The sequence below is a fragment of the Lissotriton vulgaris genome, chromosome 7 (assembly GCF_964263255.1).
Source record: "Lissotriton vulgaris chromosome 7, aLisVul1.2, whole genome shotgun sequence".
In the NCBI taxonomy this organism is placed as follows: domain Eukaryota; kingdom Metazoa; phylum Chordata; class Amphibia; order Caudata; family Salamandridae; genus Lissotriton; species Lissotriton vulgaris.
In genome coordinates this window covers 1659876175-1659899300 of record NC_141695.1, presented here as the reverse complement: position 1 = coordinate 1659899300, position 23126 = coordinate 1659876175, and the positions used below count along the sequence as shown (strand labels likewise).

The 23126-nt window shown below is 47.6% G+C and overlaps 1 protein-coding gene across 1 annotated transcript in view; it reads left to right on the top strand.

Annotated features, from left to right (window-relative positions):
• Window positions 1-23126, top strand: part of SYCP2 (synaptonemal complex protein 2) — a 3993018-nt gene that overhangs the window by 2432532 nt on the left and 1537360 nt on the right. Inside the window, exon 31 of the mRNA XM_086932653.1 lies at window positions 11442-11616. Within this exon, the coding sequence (XP_086788779.1) occupies window positions 11442-11616 (175 nt within the window). The remainder of the gene's footprint in view (window positions 1-11441; window positions 11617-23126) is intronic.

Genomic DNA, 23126 nt, shown 5'->3' with positions numbered 1-23126 from the left:
TTATCATATATGATTGTTTAGGTTTATATACATTCCTATTTTCAATTATGTAACGTGATGGATTATTGATGTTAACAAAAGATACACGTGTGTGAGCGGGAGTGGGCAAAAGTTCATGAAATAAGAAGAAGCCACCATTGGCTAAATAGATATGGATCAATAACGTGGTCTCAGCCATTAGAAAGAACAAGCATTAAAAATGCAATAGGTCTCGCCTTTTATTAAGTTAAAGCCATTTACTTTGCTATACAATACCATTAGCAAAGCAAATGGATTTAATTTAATCAAAGGCAAGACCTATTGCATTTTTAATGCTTGTTTGAAAATTGCGGAAACCCTAAATGTGGAAGTGATGGAGGATGTGGGGGTTCTGGCATGCATACAATAGGATGGAGAGATGAGTAGTGTCAGCAGGGGTTGACTTGAGTGTGCGGTGTTACTGGGAGGTGTGCAACAAATAATCTTGACACCTCTAGTATTTGCGATGTCTGCACCTACCCTTCATGATTTTCCTGAATGTGTCGTGATGCAGATCCCATAAATATCTAGCCACTGCCTCTACCTCAGAGGGAATCCAAGCGCCCAGGAAACTGCTCTGGTCTCCCATCAGATGAGGGGCGGCCGAGTTCGGTTTCCCAGGGTCTGCCATGTCTCCCTGTCGTTCATATAACAAACACAGCAGGGTCTTGCTACTCACAACTGTCAGTGCCCTAATATTCACAATAGACGGTGTCACGTGACAGGGGCAGACATATTAGGATCAGGTCAACCTCCGCTTGCTTTATGAATTATCTGGAAGGCAACATCAACGGAGAGTCGTGGTGTCCACCATCCTAAGGCCAGGCAAAGCGGAAGACTATTGGCCATGTGATTCAGCCAAAGTCGTCTGATTTAAAAACAAGCATTTGCAATGTAAAAGTATTAGTTGCAGCCTGGGCTTTAAGCGGACCAGGGGATCTCTCAAAGGGGCATGGCCAGTGTAATTAAGGGCGTGGTTTGAAAAAAACACGTCAGCTAAATATCTGTACTTATCTTAGTGTGCCGCCCGACTTGTATTTTGCTGTTTCTCTCATTGCATCCAGATATATGATACACCCCAAAAAATCATAACTACAACAAGTCAGGACTATTGGCTTTGCCAATGGTTGACAGTTGCATAAGATAAGTAAGCAGCAACTATGGCTTGTATATAATATTGAAAACTCTTCCACTTAAAGCCCTGGTGACACCACAACAATGTTGCTGCTCCTGAGTTTCAAAAAGAGAAGGGAAATCCAGAGAGAAAATGGCTCTCTTTAAAGGATTTCCCTTGACTGTCATGCTGTAACTTCTCTACTGGTGAGAATTGAGCAGTGTGAGCAGCGCTAATGATGTGCCTGCTGACACTGCAGTCCGGGAAAAAACAGACCGCCCGTGCCAGGGAACAAAATAGAGCCCGATAGAGACCCGTTTCGAAGCCACCTTAAAAAAACTGCTCAGCACCGGTGAGACTCGGCCCACTTAAAGCCCTGGTTGCAGCCCATTGAAACGGCCAATCTGTGACATTCAGCTCTATAAACAACTGTATTGTACTTGCTACTACTGTTATTAATATTGGTTTTCAGTTTTTATTATCTCAACAATGTTACTACAGAAGGTCCAAGGTCTTCGAGGCTTTGTATAAATTTGAATCAATACTAATTAAACTCTTGTTTCTTTTAAAAAATTACGTTTTTTGCGATTGAAATAAATGCCCTGGTAAAATTTCCCAATGAAAATATAGAGTAATATTTAGAAACAAAAGGGGGGTCTGTTGTATGACTCAATGGAAAGTCTCTATTCACTATAAAATGGCTGCTGCCCCCTTCTAGTTCTGTTGGGGCTGAAAGTTTGCTTCAATTACCTGGTCAGATGTAATTAAACCTAGTAGACATTTCATGCCATCATTTTTATGTGCATCCAACTGGGGCTTATATGTGTTTTATTCCGAACAACAAACGTCGATCCGAAAAAAACACAATATAAAGTATGCATATTAAATAGAGATAGCAACTAGCACCAACAGACATCATAGGGCATTAAAAGCAGTCCTAATGTACAAATGGAATCAACTGCATGTTGAGGTATTTCCGTACCTGTCGAAGCCCCACCTGACATAGCTGGGTTTGTTGTAAACCATTTAGAACTAGCAAACTGGAGCTCCACATAGAGGCCCTTTAAATGTAATAATGCTCACTGGTTAGATAGAATACACCGCTGGCGGATGTGCATCTCGCGCGTTTCATATTTATTTATTTGTTTATATTATTTCTATTTGTACATTGCAGCACACACCTAAAGGTCTCTTAAGTTGGTGCTCAATTAGACACACAGTTCAACACTGATTCCACAAAATGGCTCCCACTGGGAGCAATGTTAGAGAACAAACAAGTACATTTCCAGACTTTTCCTGTTGAACTCTTGCAGTCAGAAGCACGTTACATTACACAAGGGCACATTCAGTTTTTCTGAGGCGGGGGTTATCAAATAATTTGTTCTGAATCATAAGCTGCTGAACCGTCGACAAGACTCGAACCCGGATCCCCAGTTTCAAGGTGGCAGCTCTGACCGTAATGCTCGAAAGGGACACGGTTAAATGTTTCTTGTAGCAGGGTTATTCTGGCATGGAGCCTTCTCAGATGCTACCACACGCTTTGGGCTCACACTAAGACGCTGCCTCGCCGCAGGTCCACTCCAGTGACGTTTTTTTAACAAGTCATTATCAACAGTGCTTCGAGATGAGATGGGGGTCGCCAGCGCTCTAAGCACTCTATATAAACATAACATTTTTAAATTTAAGACCCAGACTGGAAAGGCTATCCTGCGGACACTGAGCGAGGTCTCAGCCGTTTTCGGTACCCAAACCATGAATTCACAAAGCGTAACGTCTTCAAGCAGAGTCCAGAGCGGATTAGAAGGCAAGGAAGACCGCATACAGCACTCAAAAAATGCTACCCCCTATTTAGTCTTCTTAAAATGCCCATGGTGTCCGGTGCAGGAACACCGCCTCAGCCATCCGCCTCGTTCTGCAAACTGACTTCTAGTCAGTGTCTTGCATGGCTTTGCGCTTCTGGCGTGGAATGTTGTGTAAAAGAACTGGTGTCAGCATGTGAGGGCGACGTCTAAGTAGCTGCCGCACCGTCATCCCGGCGACCACGGCACCAATGACAAACACAGAGCTGACCGACACCACCGTTTTGACGAGCAGGGGTACTGCTGATGAAAAAATTTCCGGATCCAGGCTGATGTTTGGGGGAAATTCTAAAGGTAAGGAATCTATAAATAATCTGTTTCTTACAGATATATTGTTACAGAAGGTAAGTAACTTGTTCTTTTATTCCATCACAAATGCTGGTGCTCCTGTGAGTTGATGTCCACAATACAATGCTAATCTCGTTGGCATTGTATGTACACCCTACTATGTCATTGCATTTTATCATGTAGTAATATTGTATCTGAAAGAGACACGTTAGTGATAGATTCCTTACCTTAGAATATCCCCAGGTGTCAGACTGGATCCGGAAAGTTTTGCGTAGCAGTACCCTTGCGCGTCGGTAGGCGTCGTCTGCGGCTCCGCGTCCGTCGTCGGCGTCGTGGGCGCCGTGATGATGTCGTCGGAGTACTTAGACGCCGCCTCCGCGTGCTGACGTCAGTTCTTCTTTTTTCCGCGCCAGCCAGCGCAGATCTGGAAAGAGCAGTTCCCTAGTCACTTTTTGACTAACATTTTGATCTTTTTTGATCCATATCGAAGTCTTTACGACTCCGACGGTGCCGTTAGGGATGCCCGGCTTCAAGCATTGCGACGAGTGCGACCGTACCATGTCAGTTACGGATCCCCACCGCTTGTGCCTGATGTGTTTGGGCGTCGACCATGACGACGAGGCCTGCTCCGACTGTCGGGCCCTCTCGAGGAAGGCCTGGCGGGAGCGGTCCCGCAGGCGACTCGAGATCCGCCAGTCGGTCCCGCGCCGTGTGAGGTCCCGGTCCCACGGGAGGTTGAGGGACAGGTCGCGGGGACGGAGCCGTCACAGCTCCGGGAGTCGGCGCCACTCCTCCGGGTCCAAGTCGTCAGGTAAGAAGCATAAGAAGTCGAAGAGACATCATCGCTCTTCTGACTCCCCGCGACGCTCGCACGATGCGGCCGGGGGTTCGGGTGACACTGCCCACGCGGCTCCTCGCGAGTCGCGGGCGCCGCGTGGGGCCCCATTCCCCCCGGTCCCTGGGCTGAACGCGACGCCGGAGGAGATCAAGCGCTTCCTCATGGCCATGAGGTCCCTTTCTTCTCCGACGGGTTCCGCGGCGCCTTCGGGCCCAGTGAACCCGTCTGGGGGCCCTAGTGGGTCGGGGGCTACGACCCCGACGCCGTCGGGTGCTCCGGCCTCGACGCCGCCGGCGCCTTCGGGCCCGGCGCCGCAGGGCCCCACTATCCCGACGCCGCCGGTGCCCTCGGGCTCGGCGCCGCAGGGTTCAGAGGCCCCGGCGTCGTCGGTGCCTTCGGGCCCGACGCCGCAGGGCGCCGCTAGGCCCTCGTCGGGCGCTGGATCGTCACCGGTGGACCTAACGACCCCCCCCGGCGTCGGTCCGTGTGGTGTCCCCTCCGGCGTCGTCCTCGGGCGGCGCCGGCCCCGATGCCTCCTCTCACTGGGTTCCGGCGTCGGAACGGCGCCTATCGGCGCCGATCCCGACGCCGTTCGGAGAATTTCAATTCTATGAACCCACCTCATTCGCTTAAGACCCTGAATCTCAGGAGATGGGGGACGAGGAGAGTTGGGAGGGGTCTGAGGACCCTCTGACAAGGGAATGTCACTCTAACATGGACTGGAAAGGAGACCTTGGGGAGGCCAGTGGCCTGGACACCTCTCCAGACACTGGATTCGTCTCTCCTCCGACCGTGGCTTCGGAGGAGGGCGCTACATATGGTGTGGTGTTGATGAGGGCTGCTCAGGCCTTGGGCCTTGAGCTCCCCGTCGCGGCCGTGAGGACTAACCTCCTCACTGAGGTCCTTAAGCCGCAGTCATGCTCCATGGAGCCTCTGCTGCCGTTTAATGAGGCCTTGACGGACGTTCTTTTGGGCACTTGGTCCAGGCCCGCTACAGGTTCGCCTGTAGATAGGAACGTGGCCAGACGCCACCGCCTGGCCCCGGGCGACCCATGTTTCCTGTCCACCCACCCCACCCCCGAGAGTCTGGTTATCCAGGCCTCTAACTCCCAGACCGCCTTCCCGACGGCTCCCCCTGATCGGGAATCCAAGAGGTACGAGGCTTTTGGCAAAAAGGTGCTCTCGTCCCTCAGCTTGGGACTGCGGTCTTCCAACACCGCATGCCTCTTGGGCCGTTACACCCACTCTCTGTGGGAAACGGTGGCGGAAGTGCTGCCAGAGTGTCCGTTGGAGGTACGGGCCAAACTCGGCCAAGCCCTACTGGAAGGCCGGGACGCAGCGAAGTACAATATCCGGTGCGGACTGGATACTACTGACTCGCTGGGCAGAGCGATGACTACGACGGTGGCGATACGACGCCACGCCTGGCTGAGATCCGCCAACTTCTCGGCAGACGTCCAAAACACACTCATGGACATGCCGTTCGATGGCCGTCGCCTCTTTGGCGACAAGGCAGACCACGCGCTTGAGCGCTTTAAGGACTCCAGGGCTACGGCCAAGTCCTTGGGCCTCTCGGCCACGCGCCAGCAAATGGGTGCCTTTCGTCCCTTTCGTGGCCAAGGAAGGGGCACCCCCACACGCGCCGCCAGCCAATCGCCGCAAACTGTCGTCCAGCGCGGCGGCGGCCGTGGAAACCGCCGTGGAGGTGGTCGGGGAAACAGGCGGAGCCAGTCCACACCTACCCCCGCAGCATCCGCCTCTAAACCCTCCTAGTCCGTGCTTTTCAGCCCATGTGACGCCAGTGGGAGGCAGGGTTTGCCATCACCACCCTCACTGGCGCACAGTCACTTTGGACAGGTGGGTGCTGCAGATCGTCCGAAGGGGCTACTCCCTCCCCTTCGAGACGACCCCTCAAGCCATGCCACCGCAACACCACCGCGTATCGGGGGATCACTTGGGGCTCCTGCAGGAGGAAGTGTCGGCCCTCTTGGCCAAGGGGGCCATCGAGCGCGTTCCTGGGCCAGAAGTAGGACGTGGTTGCTACTCCCACTACTTCCTGGTACCCAAGAAGGGCAAATGGGGCCTACGCCCTATCTTGGATCTGAGGAACGTCAACGGCTTCCTCCGGAAGGAGAAGTTCAAAATGCTGACGCTAGCTCAGGTCTTGGCTGCCCTAGACCCAGGAGACTGGATGGTAGCGTTGGACTTGCAGGACGCATATTTCCACATCCCTGTCCTGCCGGCCCACCGGCGATACCTGCGGTTCACGGTAGGCCTCGAGCACTTTCAGTTTACCGTGCTCCCCTTCGGCCTTACCAGCGCCCCACGGGTGTTCACGAAGGTGATGGCGGTGGTCGCAGCTCACCTGCGCAGGTTAGGGGTTTCAGTCTTCCCCTACCTAGACGACTGGTTGTTGAAGGCGGGCTCGCCCCAGGCATTCGTCAACCACCTCCAGACTACGGCGGATCTCCTGCACCGGCTGGGATTTTCCATCAATGTGCCGAAGTCACACCTGTGCCCCTCTCAGAAGCTCCTTTTCATCGGAGCAGTTCTCGACTCGGAGCAGTTTCGGGTTTATCCGCCCGAACAGCGGGTTCGGGATATACAGGCCCTGATTCCGATCTTCGTGCCGTTATCCCGGGTTTCGGTCAGGTTGACGCTGCGGCTTCTGGGGCTGATGGCCTCCTGCATCCTTCTGGTGCATCACGCACGGTGGCGGATGCGGGCTCTGCAGTGGGACCTGAAGTTTCAGTGGGTCCAGCACCGGGGCAACCTGTCCGATCATGTACTGATCTCGGAGGGCACTGCGAGACAGCTGCAGTGGTGGCTCACGGACCACGATTGGGTCAACGGCAGATCCCTCTCCCTTCCCCAACCGGAGCACGTAGTTGTGACGGACACGTCCCTCCAGGGCTGGGGAGGCCACTTGGGAGAGGCGGAGATCAGAGGACTCTGGTCTCCGGCGGAGTCCCGGCTCCATATCAACCTTTTGGAGCTGCGGGCGATTAGTCTGGCACTGAAAGCATTCCTCCCGTCTGTCCGAGGGAAGGCAGTGCAGGTGTTCACAGACAACACCACCGCCATGTGGTACTGCAACAAACAGGGCGGGCGGGGTCGTGGACCCTATGCCAGGAGGCTCTGCGTCTCTGGCAATGGCTGGAACATCAGGGCGTGACTCTGGTGGTTCAATACCTGGCAGGTTCTCTGAACGCCAGGGCGGACGAACTCAGCCGTCGGTGCTCGATGGATCACGAATGGCGTCTGCACTCGGACGTGGCGCAAGGCCTCTTTCTGCGATCCTTGGAGAGCCTTGGTTAGATCTATTCGCCACCGAAGAGAACGCGCAATGTCATCAGTTCTGCGCGTTGGAATTTCCAAAGAGGCACTCGCACGGAGACGCTTTTCGTCGCGAGTGGAGCTGCGGTCTGTTGTACGCCTTTCCGCCTATACCTCTTCTGCCCAGAGTGCTGAAGAAGATCAAGCGCGACCGGGCACAAGTCATCCTTGTGGCTCCGGACTGGGCACAAAGGTACTGGTATCCCGAGCTACTCAGTATGTCAGTCGATCCCCCGGTTCGTCTGCCTCTTCAGGAGGACCTTCTGTCGCAGCAGCAGGGGACGGTCCTCCACCCGAACCTGTCCAGTCTCCACCTCCATGCATGGAGATTGAGCGGCGACAGTTGAGGCCATTTGACCTGCCTCCTGAAGTTTGCGACATCATTCTGGCAGCCAGGCGTCCCTCCACAAAGACGGTATACGCCTGCAGGTGGAACAGATTTGTGGCATGGTGCACAGCAAAGGCTGTGGATCCCCTCAATGCCCCTCTCTCTGAGGTTCTCCTCTTCCTTCTTTCTCTTGCCCAGCAGGGCTCTGCTCTGGGCACTATCAAGGGCTATCTTTCGGCTCTTTCAGCCTTTCTGAGGCTGCCTGACCAACCTTCTTTGTTCAAGTCCCCTATTGTCAACAGATTCCTGAAGGGCATCACTCATTCCTTTCCTCCTGTTCCCTTCGTGATGCCGCAGTGGGACTTGAACCTGGTTCTAACTTTTCTGATGTGCGCTCCCTTTGAGCCACTTCATAACTGTCCACTTCGCCTTCTTTCTTTGAAGACTGCCTTCCTGGTAGCCATCACCTCTGCCAGGAGAGTGAGTGAGCTCCAGGCTCTCTCTTGTAAGCCTCCTTTCCTTTCAGTCCATCCGGACAAGGTTGTTTTGAGGACTAGGCCCTCCTTCTTGCCTAAGGTGGTCACGGCCTTCCACATTGGGCAGTCCATCACATTGCCCACCTTCTTTTCGCCTCCCCACCCCTCGAGAGAGGAGGAGAGACTCCATCATCTGGACCCAAAACGTGCGCTCTCGTTCTATCTGGATCGCACACGCCAGTTCCGGGTGGATGATCAACTCTTTGTTGGGTACGCGGGCGCTAAGAAAGGGAAAGCGGTGCACAAGAGGACCATCTCTCGATGGATTATCCTGTGCATCCAGGCGTGTTACTCCTTGGCTAAGAAGGAACCCCCTGTTGGGCTGAGGGCTAATTCCACTCGAGCCACGGCCACTACCACTGCCTTGGGCCGAGGTGTGCCCTTGCAGGACATTTGCCAGGCAGCTACGTGGGCCTCGTTGCACACGTTTGCTAGGCACTATTGCCTGGACAGTCAAGTCCGGAGGGACGGCTACTTTGGCCGCTCCGTTCTCCAGGACTTTCTGGTGTAAATATTGGTTCGCAGACCCACCACCGCGGGGATGGTATTGCTGGGGTATCTATTCTAAGGTAAGGAATCTATCACTAATGTGTCTCTTTCAGATGCACAAGTTACTACTTGTGTAACGATATATCTGTAAGAGACATTAGTTAGTGATAGATTCCTTACCGACCCACCCATCCTCCCCGTTCTGCGATTCGATATCTAGGGTTAAGGTCATCCCCTTTCAGGGCCCTAGTTTTTTGGCACCAGTGTCGGTTTTTGTCATGGCTCTGCGCTTCTGGCGCGGAAAAGCTGTGGCTAAGAACTGACGTCAGCACCCGGAGGCGGCGTCTAAGTACTCCGACGACGTCATCACGGCGCCCACGACGCCGACGATGGACGCGGAGCCGCAGACGACGCCTACCGACGCGCAAGGGTACTGCTACGCAAAACTTTCCGGATCCAGTCTGACGCCTGGGGATATTCTAAGGTAAGGAATCTATCACTAACTAATGTCTCTTACAGATATATCGTTACACAAGTAGTAACTTGTGCATTGAATGTATATTGTATATTTTTTTCTATGTGATGCTTATGTAAATTTGTCATTATTGTGCATTGTTTGTTTGCCACACTTTATATAATCCATATTTGGTGGGTTCTGAAGTAAATATACCCAGAAAAGTTACACAAATTTCACAGTTATATAATTCATTATCTTTCTTTCATAAAACTTTATTTCGGTCAGGCGGCCATAAAAGCGTGCATAGAAAAACAGTGCGTTAAAATTCATGTCACTTTAAAATATGTTTTAGCAGTAACACACAGCACCTCTGGGGGTTGTGTGCTTCAGGTTTAAAAGGCTTGTCCTTTATTATTGTGGCACCCACTGCGACAATGGCTTTTCAAAGGAAATGGCGTCCACCACTCCACGCCGCTTTTTACCTGGAAACGTAAGTTCGTTCATATTAGATGCATATCGCCTGAGATAAGGCATGCCATCTGGATTATTCTCCCTCAATACTACGGACACCAAATATTCAAAAACAATGCTGCTAAACTCACATTTCAGTATGCTATCGGCTGCACTGTGCTCTACAAGTTGCCGAGCATCAATACGCCATGATTGTTTAACTATGGTTGGAAGCCTTTGTTTACTGGATCAAAAGCATTTGTAAATTAATCAAATATAATTACTTTTTGACAACCCCTACTTCGGTTCAGTAAACAGATTAATGTCAAGTCCTGAACGCGCAGCACATACATTAGAAACAAGCGAGCAGCAGCATCCATTCTGCAATGGTGCATCGCCACTGTTTAAAACGCTGATCAAATGATCATTTGAAGAAGTCCTGGAACTGCATGCACGTGCCTGGAATGCTGCCCGCGCCTGCAGTATAGGAGGGCACGGGGTCTATTTATCTGGATCTTGCCCTGCATTTTATCTCACCAATGAAAGAGTCGGCGTCTGCATTCTTCTCCTCCCATTAAATGCGGAAATAAAGCGCACCCAGCGCACACAAGCTGGTCCACTAATGGCTACCCAACTATAGAACTACATGAGGAGGAACATTCTGCATACGTCTGTACTCCTACAGACAACAATAACATCATGACTGACTCATAAAGTAACAAGCGCGTTCCTCGCGCTAAAAGGAGGCAGCATGGAAAGGGGCGAGAGGAGGGGCCGAGTGCTGGATAAACAAGCACTCGCCATGACGTATACTTTTCTCTTTTTCTCCCGTCCCACTTAGACGGCTTCGCCTGCTTTCCTTCTGAAGTAAAAGGTTTCTTATCTTTATGGGGCCATGTGTTTGGCCCCATAAAGATAAGAAACCTTTTACTTCAGAAGGAAAGCAGGCTAGGCCGTCCAAGTGGGACGGCAGAAAAAGAGAAAAGTCTACGTCAGACAAAACTCTTTCTCAAAGGCTGGTCACCGTTAAGCATAAACGGTGACACCGGCCAATGGGAAAGAGGGGCGAGGCTTAACCCCTTCGCTGCTGATGACGAGCTCAGCTTGTCATCAGCCACGGGTGGCGTGTGCTGATGATGAGCTGAGCTCCTCATGTAACGCTGTATTTTTAAAAATTCCGCACAGCACAAAAATCACCGCAGCAGCGATGCGGTTAAAGCCCGATACTCAAAGCTCCTCAAAAACATAAAATCTCGCCAGCGAGACTGTGCATGTACGCAGCCCACAAAGGCGAGACCTAAAAAAGAATTGTTGGTGTAGGCCAGTATATATACTTTCAATACACAGGTTATGTTTTGGTGACATTCATGTCGTAAAACAGGATGGCTCAGTAAAGATCTATTTCAGTGTAGTTGTGAAGTTGTTAGCAAAGCAGTGCATAATATCTCAAACTTTGCCTGTGACTGGATACATTGTTATGAGTTTTTTTGCTATTTAGCTGGGCACTAGCTTAATAGGATGGTACTTTTTGACCAAGGTAAGAATAAATAGCCAATTGCGTACCATTCTTATCTATTTTCTGTATTATTCACCTTGTCAAGTTTAAATTGATTGATTTGTGAATATTGATGTTTTTTGTTAATCTTAACTATGTAAGTTACTTTAAGCATAAGAGAATTATTTAACAAATACCATTTCTTAGAGTTTAAAACTTTTCTGCTTTTTAAGACTAGAAATCAACGTGGTAAGAAACATCTCTTTAGTGATACTGACACGGAAACACGATGTGATGACAGCAAGACTGATATAAGCTGGCTGCGGGAGTCCAACAGGAAACAGAAACCCAAATTGTTAGGCTACAGCAGAAACAAAATGGTGTCGAAACAGGAGGTGCCACGGAAATGTAAGAATTAAAGTGTTGAAATAATTACCTTCTTTATATTTGTGTAGTCTATTATCGAATTCCAAAAATAAGGCTGACCACATGTAGAAAAAATTAAGACTTTGGTAATGGATACCAGTTCTGGCAGATTCAGGACTCCTGGCAGTGTGACAGCTGAATATCTACAACCAACCCATCAGGTGGTCGCTAATAAACCCTACGCAAAAGTAAACAGCTTAATACACCTATCTTTTTCATATTCTCTTCTTTTTAGGTCTGGGTTTTAACAACTATTAATTCACAATATATATATAGACTGGACCTTTGGGCTACGCTGCTTTCAACCACCTGCCTTCTTCACCCAGTGACTTGAGACTTTATCAATAACATCTCGGCTCAGCCCAGTAGATGTATTTATCTCGCACCTAATGTAAATGTAAATGTATAGGCATTTATATAGCGCACTACTTACCCGGAGGGTCCCAAGGCGCTTCGACCGCTGCGAAACCCTTCCTGGCTTCTCTGAGAGATGGTCCCTTAATGGGTATCTCCAGGGTGAGACCAGGCATCCCCGGCGGTCTGGTGGGGCCGTTAGTGAAGATGAGGCAAGCTAATGCCCAGAGTTGCCGAGTGTGATCGCTGATCAGAGTGGGCACAGAGGCGAGAGAATTATCGATTCCGCTGACCCTGGTCCAGAAACCTGCCGCGCCGGGAATCGAACCCTGGTCCCGGGCCGTCCTCTGCTCTCGGGTCTGCCGCCTCTAACCAGTGAGCCACACTACTCCACTTAATGCTATTGGCCACTTGGGTGTGTCCTTCTGCCCCCCCTAGGAACCCTTGTGGGGAGGGGTAGTGACGCCACATTTGAACGATCATAATAATCTCAGGATACCACCAGAGATGCCATCGTAGGGTCCAAATGACCAGGAGATTACATGATGAGAATAGTAAAGGAAACTCCGGAGGCATATCATGTTAATATGTTACTCATCAATCTAATCCCTATCTGTATTTGCAATAAAGCATATAGTGATGCTAGATTAATTGGAAACAAGTCCAGGGGCAAAAACTGCACTTTACTAAGTGTGACTGAGCTCATGGTAGTGAGACCATGATTAGGATTGAAAACAGGCACAAGTTTGGCACTAGCTAGAAAGGCATCCTGCACAGGGCTCATAGAGGCCTGATGAAATACAGTATGTCGATCTGTCAACAAGGATGTCTCTGATCTTGGGCATTGAAGGAGTGAGTATGAGCAAAACCAAGTCTTCTCTCAACAAAATATTAGTGATTATTATTAAGACACAACATGATGTTGAACAAAACACTCATAATATGACAGAATTCCAAAAACAGATTGTACACTACCAGGAACGCATACCTTATTTCATCGAAGGAGTTCCAACATGTCGTCTATGCACAAATTAGTAGTAACAAAGAAGGAACACAGTATGGACCTCATTTGTAAAGTAAAATATAATGCTGCAGGGATCTCCTTATTAAAAAAGGAATCAAGTGTATGATATGGCTCTGGAGATTGGAAAACCACTCGAAAAAGAATAATTTACTAATGAATTGTATTGCTGAAATGGCAGACTTGCATAAAGATCTGAATGGAAATATCATTTCTTTACTTTCCTCCGTCCTATGAACAGATTTTGGATAAATATGTAGAAAACATTATATGTGAAACTCATAAGCCTGTCCCATGAAACATGTACCAGAATCCGATTTGCCTTGCTATTTCGAAGCAAATGTGTCAAAAATGATAGGAACCAAAGAAAAAAGGAACCCAAACAATATATATGTAAAGAAATGTAAAGCACACGGTTCTAAGGCTTACTTACAGCAACTTCTGAAGGAAGTGGCCCGATTAGAGTCACCCAGGTCACTCACGACCACCTCTCAGCCTTCCATACCAAATGAAGAGTCAGTCAGACAGTAGAGAATACAAACCAATAAAAGTTTATTCAGAGTACAATCAGAGTGGAGCCCTGTCTGCCCAGTCGCTAGGAGTGCTGCAGAGGGACAGACATCCGAAAGCTTAACAATACATTATGTACAATTTGAAACCAATGAAAGCACGCCCACCATGGAAGTTTCCAAGCAGATGCAGCTGGACAGTAAATTACAAAGGAGTACGTTTCGATTCCGAGGCCAGGCACACATTATCTATTATTCAAGGTCGCTCTGCCTGTGCCCACCGCTAGACTAGTGGGAGAAGGCCTATATCTAACAGGAAAGGTATGCACTAATAAGAACAGTGCATTCATTAGTGTAGCAGAACTTAGCATCGGAGAAACAAAACTTAAGGCATGCCATTTCTCAGAAATAGCAAAAGATTAGTTTAGATCATGATTTAAAATGGCGGCCATACACAAAATGGCACAGCGAATGCTAACTTATGTACGACAATGCAAAAGCATATTTTTCTATTCTAACAGACCCTCCTTTTAGCTTGAGCTAAACATTTTGTGATATAGCAAAATACATATAAATCATAAGTGAACTGCTTAAGGAGCATTCCATGCCTTCAGCATCAGGGAGGAAAACAGTAAGGAGGGGGGAAGTCTCAAAAATGCTCTCATCTATTTGCATGAGGTCCTCTACTTCTTTCTGAATCATGATTGTTGCATTAGTATCATGAATCAATATTCTCTTAGAAGCGAGCAGGGTGGTGCAATAAGAGCAACCATTGGGGAGACACAGGACCAGGACACAGCAAAAGATCAAAATCACAATTAAATAAATTACCTTTTTAAGGATCCAACCCCCAAAAAGTGACCATCTCCAGTATCCACTCTCAAATCCTTTAATGTTTTCTAGGATGTTTAAAATGTGCTGGGTAATGTTCTTTTCCATATTAGTGATCCTGACTACAGATTGGTCTCCTACTACCACGCACACACCACCACTCTTAGCTGGAATAAAATCAACAGCATATCTGGTCTGCTCAGAATATATTTGCATATTTTTCAATTGGGTGGTGATGTCACGTAAAGCTGCTACTGTGGAGTTAGATAGTATTTTGCAGCTTACATCCAAAATATTCTCTGGCTCTTTCACCCCTAGCCATTGCAGTACCACCAAAGGTAATAATGGAGGAAAGAATATACCCAAAGGTGATATCATTACTATAATTCTCTTCCAGGGGATACTCATCAATAGTCATAAGCACTGAATAACCCCCGCCCATGTGCGAGATCCCGGAGCATATAGAAATATACATATATATGTGTGTATGTGTGACCAAAAGTGCCTAGCACTACCACGACATACATATATACATGTATATAATAACCATAAATATGCAGCCTAACATATTTCCAATAGGGCAAAATGCCAAAATTACATAGGTTTTTCTTGCATAAAAAGCAGTATTACACATAAATGTTGTAATAGAGTACATACGCTGAAAAAGTATCATATAAGAAAACTTTTATTTTCATACAGAAAAGCAGGTCAAAGTAGGCATTTGGCCCAAAGGCTGCATAGATGAATAAACATCACTGTACAGTAAAAAACTGGCACCTTGCCTTTAAGGCTTCCAAGAACTTGGATATCGTGCCTTTAAGACCTCCAGGAACCCCTCTGCCCCCATCATGCACCACAGGCGACAGTTAGGTCAGTTCTTTTTTCCGGCTCCTTCTGTGAGGATCCTGTAGTTTGAGCTTGACAGTTTTTGATTTCTATATTTATTCGACATCTTTATTTGTTGACTGATATTTATTTATCCTTTCTGACAGTTTTAACATTATTTTCTGTCGGAAAGGCAGCATTATTCCACAAATGTCCATCTTGTGGAAAAAAGATGGCTAAATCTGATCCACACTGTGTGTATCGTGTGTTTGCCTTCATCTCATGTTCCTGACACTTGAAATTATTGTCAGCAATTTTCTAAGAGGACTCCTATTGACAGAGAGAAGATTAGACATTTATGCCATGCTGGAGAGAAGTAAGAGTCATCACAGGAGTGGCCCTGGGAATGGCCATGGTCCTTCTTCTCTTCAAAAACATTGAAAACGGCAAAGATCTACCTCTACAGAGTCCAGTAATAACAAGATTCCTGATTGCTCGCCGTCGGCGTCAAGATCGCCATCTAAGAAGCATCCCAGACACTCTTCAGCGTCGAGGGACAGATCGCCGTCGAGACGACGACATTCTCTGTCGCACAAAAGTAAGTCGACGATGAGACATACTTCGGGCTCGAGGTACACTGGTCCCGAGAGACCTGATAAAAACCCTTTAACGTCGAGACATCCATCGACGGCGAGAAACTCTCCGCCACCTTCCAGGAGGTCGGCGTCGATGAGTTCACCGGCAAAGACCCTGCTGCAAGCTTACCGACTGTCGACGTCGAGATCGCCGTCGGTGCCGTCCAGGGATCGGTCGATGTCGAAGGACAAAGATCCTGTGGCCATGTCTGAAGGGGTTGCAGAAGGAGCCAGGTCGACGTCGAGATCTCGACAGTCGATGTCGAGGAGACCTTCATCGTCCCCGGGCCTTAACATTGCCCAAATTTCATTGGAGGGCTCTCCGGTTCCAACCAAGAAATCTCACCCCTTTAACCTGTCACCTAGATGACTAAAAGGGACTGGACATTTGGTAAGAGGGGCTGCTGATCATGGAAGTCCAGATTCAGATTATTCTCGCACAAACTCTCCATCAGGAGTTACCAGAAGTCCTCCTCCGACTACTTCATCGAGGGTTTCTCCAAAAAGAACCCTAAGAAGATCAAGATCTCCTGTCTCCCGCCATACAAAATCACAGGAGCAATCTCATTCGCATCACTCTTCCTCTCCCAAGAGGAGGAGGCAAAAATCTCCAACGTGCTAAACATCGACCAGATCTTCTATCAGAAATGACTCTTCAACTCTGTCAACAACACCACCTTCCAGAGTTTCCCCAATTGATGACATCAGGACTTTCGATGATGTCCTCTTCAGGGGCGCCAAAAAGTTTGGCATCACTATGTCTGCTCCTTCGGTCTCCACATCTATCATTTTTGAGACCCTACATCACCAAACATCTTCCAGACCTCTGCTACCACTGGTCCCAAGCCTCATAGAGCCGGCCATGCAGACATTCCTAATCCCAGCCACAGTTGGTTCGGTGCCATCTCGCATTGCCCAAAAATACAAGGCTCCGGCTCAAGACTCTCTTTTTCTGCGCTCAGATCCCCCATCAGACTCAGTTATTGTGATGGCGGCCAGAAAAGCACACTCTGCTGCATCTTCTTCTTCATGTCCTCCTGAAAAAGACAGCAAGAACATGGACTCTCTTGGTAAGAGGATGTGTAACACCTCAGCCTCAGTGATGAAATTTGCTAGTGCCTCAGCTCTATTAGCGAGACACAATAGATCTCTCTAGGACTCCCTTGCCAGGTTCACGGAGAAACTCCAGAAAGAAGATCAGCAGGACTTTCAGGAGATACTACATGAAGGTGGTTTGGAGGTCAACCAGGTGATTAGTGCTGCTGCAGATGCATCTGATCTGGCCGCCCACGGTTATTCCCATGGTGTGTGTTCCAGGCGTTCGGCTAGGCTACGCCTCACAGTCCTGAAACCAGATGCTCAACGAAGGATTATCAACCTTCTGTTTAATGGTTCCTCGTTATTTGGTGCTCATGCTGATGATGAGATGGCCAAGATGAAAACGGAGTTGGATACTGTGAAGGCAGTTTGTCTGGAGAAACAGAAGGAATTCAGAAAACGCTTCCGCCCCTACATCAAACGCTCCTCCCAACAGAGGGTTCAAACCCCTCAGTGGTCGTCTCAGTCTCAACAACAGCAGAGGTCTCAGTTTCAGCAATGAAGACCTGGCAAAGGCAGAGGAAACAATAGACAGCAGTCATCGGTGGGCAAGCAACCAGCCAAACAATGAGCAGAGGCTTTCTCCGCGCCTGTTACCCACTCCGGTAGGGGGAAGTAACACCTTTTATCTGGAAGAGTGGAGATCCATAACAAACGACAAGTGGGTGCTGAGTATTGTTCAAAATGGATACTTGCTGAGGTTCAAAGCCCCACCTCCATCAATTCCTCCTTAAAGCCAATCCAATCATCATCTCTTACTGTTGCAGCAAGAGGTGGACAGTCCGTTACAAAAAAACGCCATAGAGAAGGTTCCGAAGCACCAGCAAGGTCAAGGAATGTATTCTTGTTACTTCCTGGTCAGGAAAAGGGGCATATCAAGAGAATACAGACCAATTCTAGATCTAAGACTCATGAACAGGTTCATCCACAAGGAGAAATTTCGAATGTTGTCCCTACACCAGATCTTCCCGCTGCTACATCAGGGAGACTGGATGTGCGCTATAGACTTACAAGGTGCCTACTTCCACATTCCAGTGTCCAGCAGGCATTGCAAATTTCTCCGTTTCCAAGTAAGCCGTCAACACTTTCAATTTCGAGTTCTTCCGTTTGGGCTCAAGTCAGCTCCCCGAACGTTCTCCAATTGTATGGCGGTGGTGGCAGCTTATCTTTGAAAGCGCAAGATCTTCATTTAACCCTATCTGGACGATTGGCTCCTGAAGAGTACCTCCCCATCGTTACTTCAGAATCATCTCAACTACTATCTTCAGCTGTTACACACGTTGGGGCTTCAGGTCAACTTTAAAAAGTCGGTCTTCAATCCGACCCAGATAATCCATTACCTGGGTGCCTCTCTGGATACCGCGAAGGCAAGCATGTGTCCTTCGGAGGAGATATTGTCATCAATCAGGAACAAAGGGCGCAATCTCCTCAGTTCAAGTCATCCCTCAGTCAGACAGGTCTCGTCTCTGTTCGGCTCCATGGCCTCCTGCGTGTTCATTGTTCCCAACGCGAGATTGAACATGCGTTCTCTGCAGCAGTCACTGGAAGACCAGTGGATGCAAGTTTAAGGTTGCTGGGAAGACCGTGTGACTCTGACTCAGTCTGCCAAGGACTCCATCAGATGGTGAATGAAAAGATCGCACCTTTTCATCAGGACATTCCCTCCCAGACCATAGTCACAGACACCTCCTTGCAAGGCTGGGGAGCACACATGGGGTCTCTTCAAGTACAAGGTCTCTGATTGGAGCCGGAACAAGGATATCATATCAACTTCCTCGAACTATGAGCCGTTCACCTGGCTCTCAAGACTCTGTACCCCTCTCTCCAGTACAAGTCCCTCTTGGTTCAGACAGACAACACCACAACAATGTTTTATCTGAACAAGCAGGGGGCACCAGCTCAAGAACTCTCTCTCTGGAGGCACAGACAATTTGGAAATGGCTTCTAGCAAGAGTACTCAACATTGTGGCCATTCATTCATCTTCCAGGTATCATGAACGCCCAAGCAGATTCACTCAGCAGGAACTTTGTAGAAGCGCACGACTGGTTGCTAAACGCTGAAGTCACTCAATACATCTTTCGACAATGGGGAGTGCCAGACATCGACCTCTTCGCAGATGCGACCAACAACAAATGCCCCGTCTTTGCGTCCAGGTTTCTCCAGCCAGGGTCACGAAGAAATGCCCTTTTGATAAGCTGGTCTCAGACATTACTGTACACCTTTCCACCGCTTCCTCTGATCCCGGCAGTAATCAACAAATTTTACAGGTCAAACACCAGAATGACCCCGATAGCCCCTGAGTGGCCGTGCCAGTGGTGGTACCCGGACCTTCTACAATTGTCAGAGATGCCACACCACAGGCTGCCTTGATGTCCGGATCTGCTGTCCAAAAACGAGGGGAGAGTGTTTCATCCCAATCTCTCCTCCCTCAGATTGACAGCATGGCTCGTGAGGTCATTCAGTATGGACATTTAAACTTACCAGTGGACTGTATGTCGATCCTGAAAGAAGCCAAGAGACCTCCCACTAGAAAATCCTATGCTTGCAAGTGGAAGCGGTTTTACCTGTGGTGCAGGGACAATGCTCATGATCCGGTCAAGGGTCAAGAGCAGGTACTGGTGCCATACCTACTACATTTGGCTAAGTCTGGCTTGAAGTTCTCTTCGATTAAGGTGCATCTGGCAGCTATCACTGCATATAGAAAATCTGCATCTCAAACCTCTTTTTTCAAAATGCCTGTGGTGAAAGATTTCCTTGAAGGGCTTCAAAAGGTTTACCCCCCAGTGAGATCCCCTTCTCCTCCTTTCGGAGCTCAACATAGTTCTTACAAAGCGGATGGGTACTCCCTTTGAGCCCATTCACAAAGCCTCTCTGCAGCACTTATCATGGAAAACTGCCTTTTTAGTCGCCATCACTTCTGCTCGCAGAGTTAGTGAAATCCAGGCTTTGTGTTGTAGGGAGCCTTATACTGTTTTCCTCGCTAACAGGGTGATTTTAAGAACTCATCCCAATTTCCCGCCAAAGGTGGGTTCAGATTTCCACATCAATCAGGCTATCACACTTCCTACATTTTTTCCCAATACCTCTACTCCTCCAGAGAGGTCCCTCCATTCTGTGGAACTCAAGAGGGTTTTGAAATTCTACCGTGACAAAACTAAGTTCTTGAGACACACGGACTGGTTGTTAGTTAACTATGGTGTCATAAATACTGGTTCAGCAGCCTCAAAGAGGTCCATCTCTAGATGGATTGTTCCTTGCATATCCTTGGCCTAACAACCAGCTAATAGGGTTCTTCAGGGCAAACTCAAAGCACATTCTACCAGAGGGAAGGCTTCTACTACGGCCCTTCTGAGTAATGTGCGTATGTCAGAAATTTGCAAAGCAGCCACTTGGCGCTCAGTTCATACTTTCACCCGCAATTACTGTTTGTACGCTGATACTCAGGCAGATGCCCAAGTTGGGCAAGCCTCTCTAAGGAATTTGTTTGCTTAAATGTCATGCTAAGATGCTGTGACGTGTTTTTCTGTACTATTTGCTTGTCTGCGAGGTAGTAGGTATGGGCTTGCTGCTCTATTCAGGGTTTATGACTATTGATGAGTATCCCCTGGAAGAGAAGAATTAGTTACTTACCTGTAATCCTAGTTCTCTTCCAGGGGTATACTCATCAAAGTCATAAGCAACCCTCCCTCCCCCCGGACGAGCATGTTTAGTATATTTGGTAGTGATTGCATCTGTTAATCTGGCTGCTACAAGTTAGTACACCGTAAAAAAGAACTGACCTAACTGTCACGTGTGGTGCATGATGGGAGCAGAGGGGCTCTTGGAGATCTTTAAGGCACGGTGTCCAAATTCTTGGAAGTCTTAAAGGCAAGGTTGCAGTTTTTTACTGTACGGTGATGTTTATTCATCTATGCAGCCTTTAGGCCAAATACCTTCTTTTACCTGCTTTTCTATATGAAAATAAAGCTTTTCTTGTATGACACTTTTTCAGTGTATGTTCTCTATTATGACATTTATGTGTAATATTGCTTTTTATGCAAGAAAAACCTATGTAATTTTGGCATCCTGCCCTATTGGAAATATGTTAGGCTGCATATTTATGGTTATTATATACATATATATATGTATGTCGTGGTAGTGCTAGGCACTTTTGGTCACACATACACATATATATATGTATATTTCTATATGATCCGGGATCCCGCACATGGGCGGGGATTATTCAGTGCTTATGACTTTGATGAGTATACTCCTGGAAGAGAACTGGGACTACAGGTAAGTAACTAGTCCTTATTGACTTCCAAATCTTTCACTCTGTCACAAAACTCTGCCGTCAATGTTCTTTTTACCCATCTTGCACTAGGCTTACTGTACTTACAAGGCACGCCTAGAGGGAGCACCATCCCTAAAGCAAAATTATCTGTGCCATCATAAACATTTGAGTAAGTGCCATTGGACAAGAAATATAACTGTACGGTGATGTTTATTCATCTATGCAGCCTTTAGGCCAAATACCTTCTTTTACCTGCTTTTCTATATGAAAATAAAGCTTTTCTTGTGTGACACTTTTTCAGTGTATGTTCTCTATTATGACATTTATGTGTAATACTGCTTTTTATGCAAGAAAAACCTATGTAATTTTGGCATCTTGCTCTATTGGAAATATGTTAGGCTGCATATTTATGGTTATTATATACATATATATATGTATGTCGTGGTAGTGCTAGGCACTTTTGGTCACATATATATATGTATATTTCTATACGCTCTGGGATCCCGTACATGGGCGGGGATGATTCAGTGCTTATGACTTTGATGAGTATACTCCTGGAAGAGAACTGGGATTTCAGGTAAGTGACTAATCCTTATTGACCTCCAAATCTTTCACTCTGTCACAAAACTCTGCCGTCAGTGTTCTTTTTACCCATCTTGCACTAGGCTTACTGTACTTACAAGGCATGCCTAGAGGGAGCACCATCCCTAAAGCAAAATTATCTGTGCCATTATAAACATTTGAGTAAGTGCCATTGGACAAGAAATAAAAACCTGGATGTGCATAAAGTGGGCCTTGATAATCTACTAGAGCATATCTGGTGTTTATTCCAAAGGAACTTGGATCCTTATGTTTTGCTATAGACATCGTATTTTTGAACAGCACAATCCCAGAACAATTAATATACAGAAATGCGTCAGTACTATTAATTATTGGACAACAGGCAGGATAATAACCAGCTTTTCAGGTCACTGTTAAATCTTGATAGTGCCAACCCACTAAGGTAATGTTCTGTTCTTTCATATAACATTTATCACAATACGTATTATTGTCACACCCCGGATATCCCCTTCCTCGTGGCTTCCTGTAATATAAGCAAGGGCCTGGATACCCCATACCAAACTCACCCCTTACCTCTACAAATTGGGCTAGGCGTGTATATGTATAATTGACAAGTGACAATGGATAACATTCCATACACTTGTAACAGATTTGGTGGGATAACAAGCTGTACCTTCTCCCAAACATCTTTTATTTGTGTCTAGAAATACATTACACAGGGCTGTCCTTCTTGTACGGACTTGGGAAACAACCTTATTTTCAGTACATGACGGTGTATCCTGATCACGTTCCAAAACCCAGGACACCCCACACTACAAAATCACAAGAATAGCACATAATATCTTTTTCTTCGTAGACCAAAACATGCATGTGTGGACAAGGCAAATCACTGGTTGCTCTTTATCAGAAACCATTCTGCCAAAGGGACGCATAGCAAATGATGAAACAAGGGGGCAAAATGCCAGCAAAAGAATTATATAAGTACCCAGTGTCCGTCAGAGCCTCACTGGTAAAGGCTGCTATTGTCCATCAAAACGTTGGCGCTCTTGAGCACCGGCAGTGGAGCTTGCTCTGTCCTAAAGTCGGGTTCCCATGTCGACCAGGATAATGTACCCCCAAGGGGATACTTTCGATCTATCCTGTCCAATGTTCAAACAGTGCACAAATCTCACATCTCCCTAAACTAACTCATTGGTCCTATGGCAAACTACACCCTAATTTACACAGTTTATCCCTTACTAATCTGCCTTCTCCTTTGGTGCACTGTTTCTCTGCTGAGGGCGCAGATTGTACCTAGTGACTCCAGGCACAGAGGGATCAGTGAAAAGGGGCTCCTGAAAGCCCGTATTTCCGAAAGAACTTCAGCATTTAGCACTTCATCATT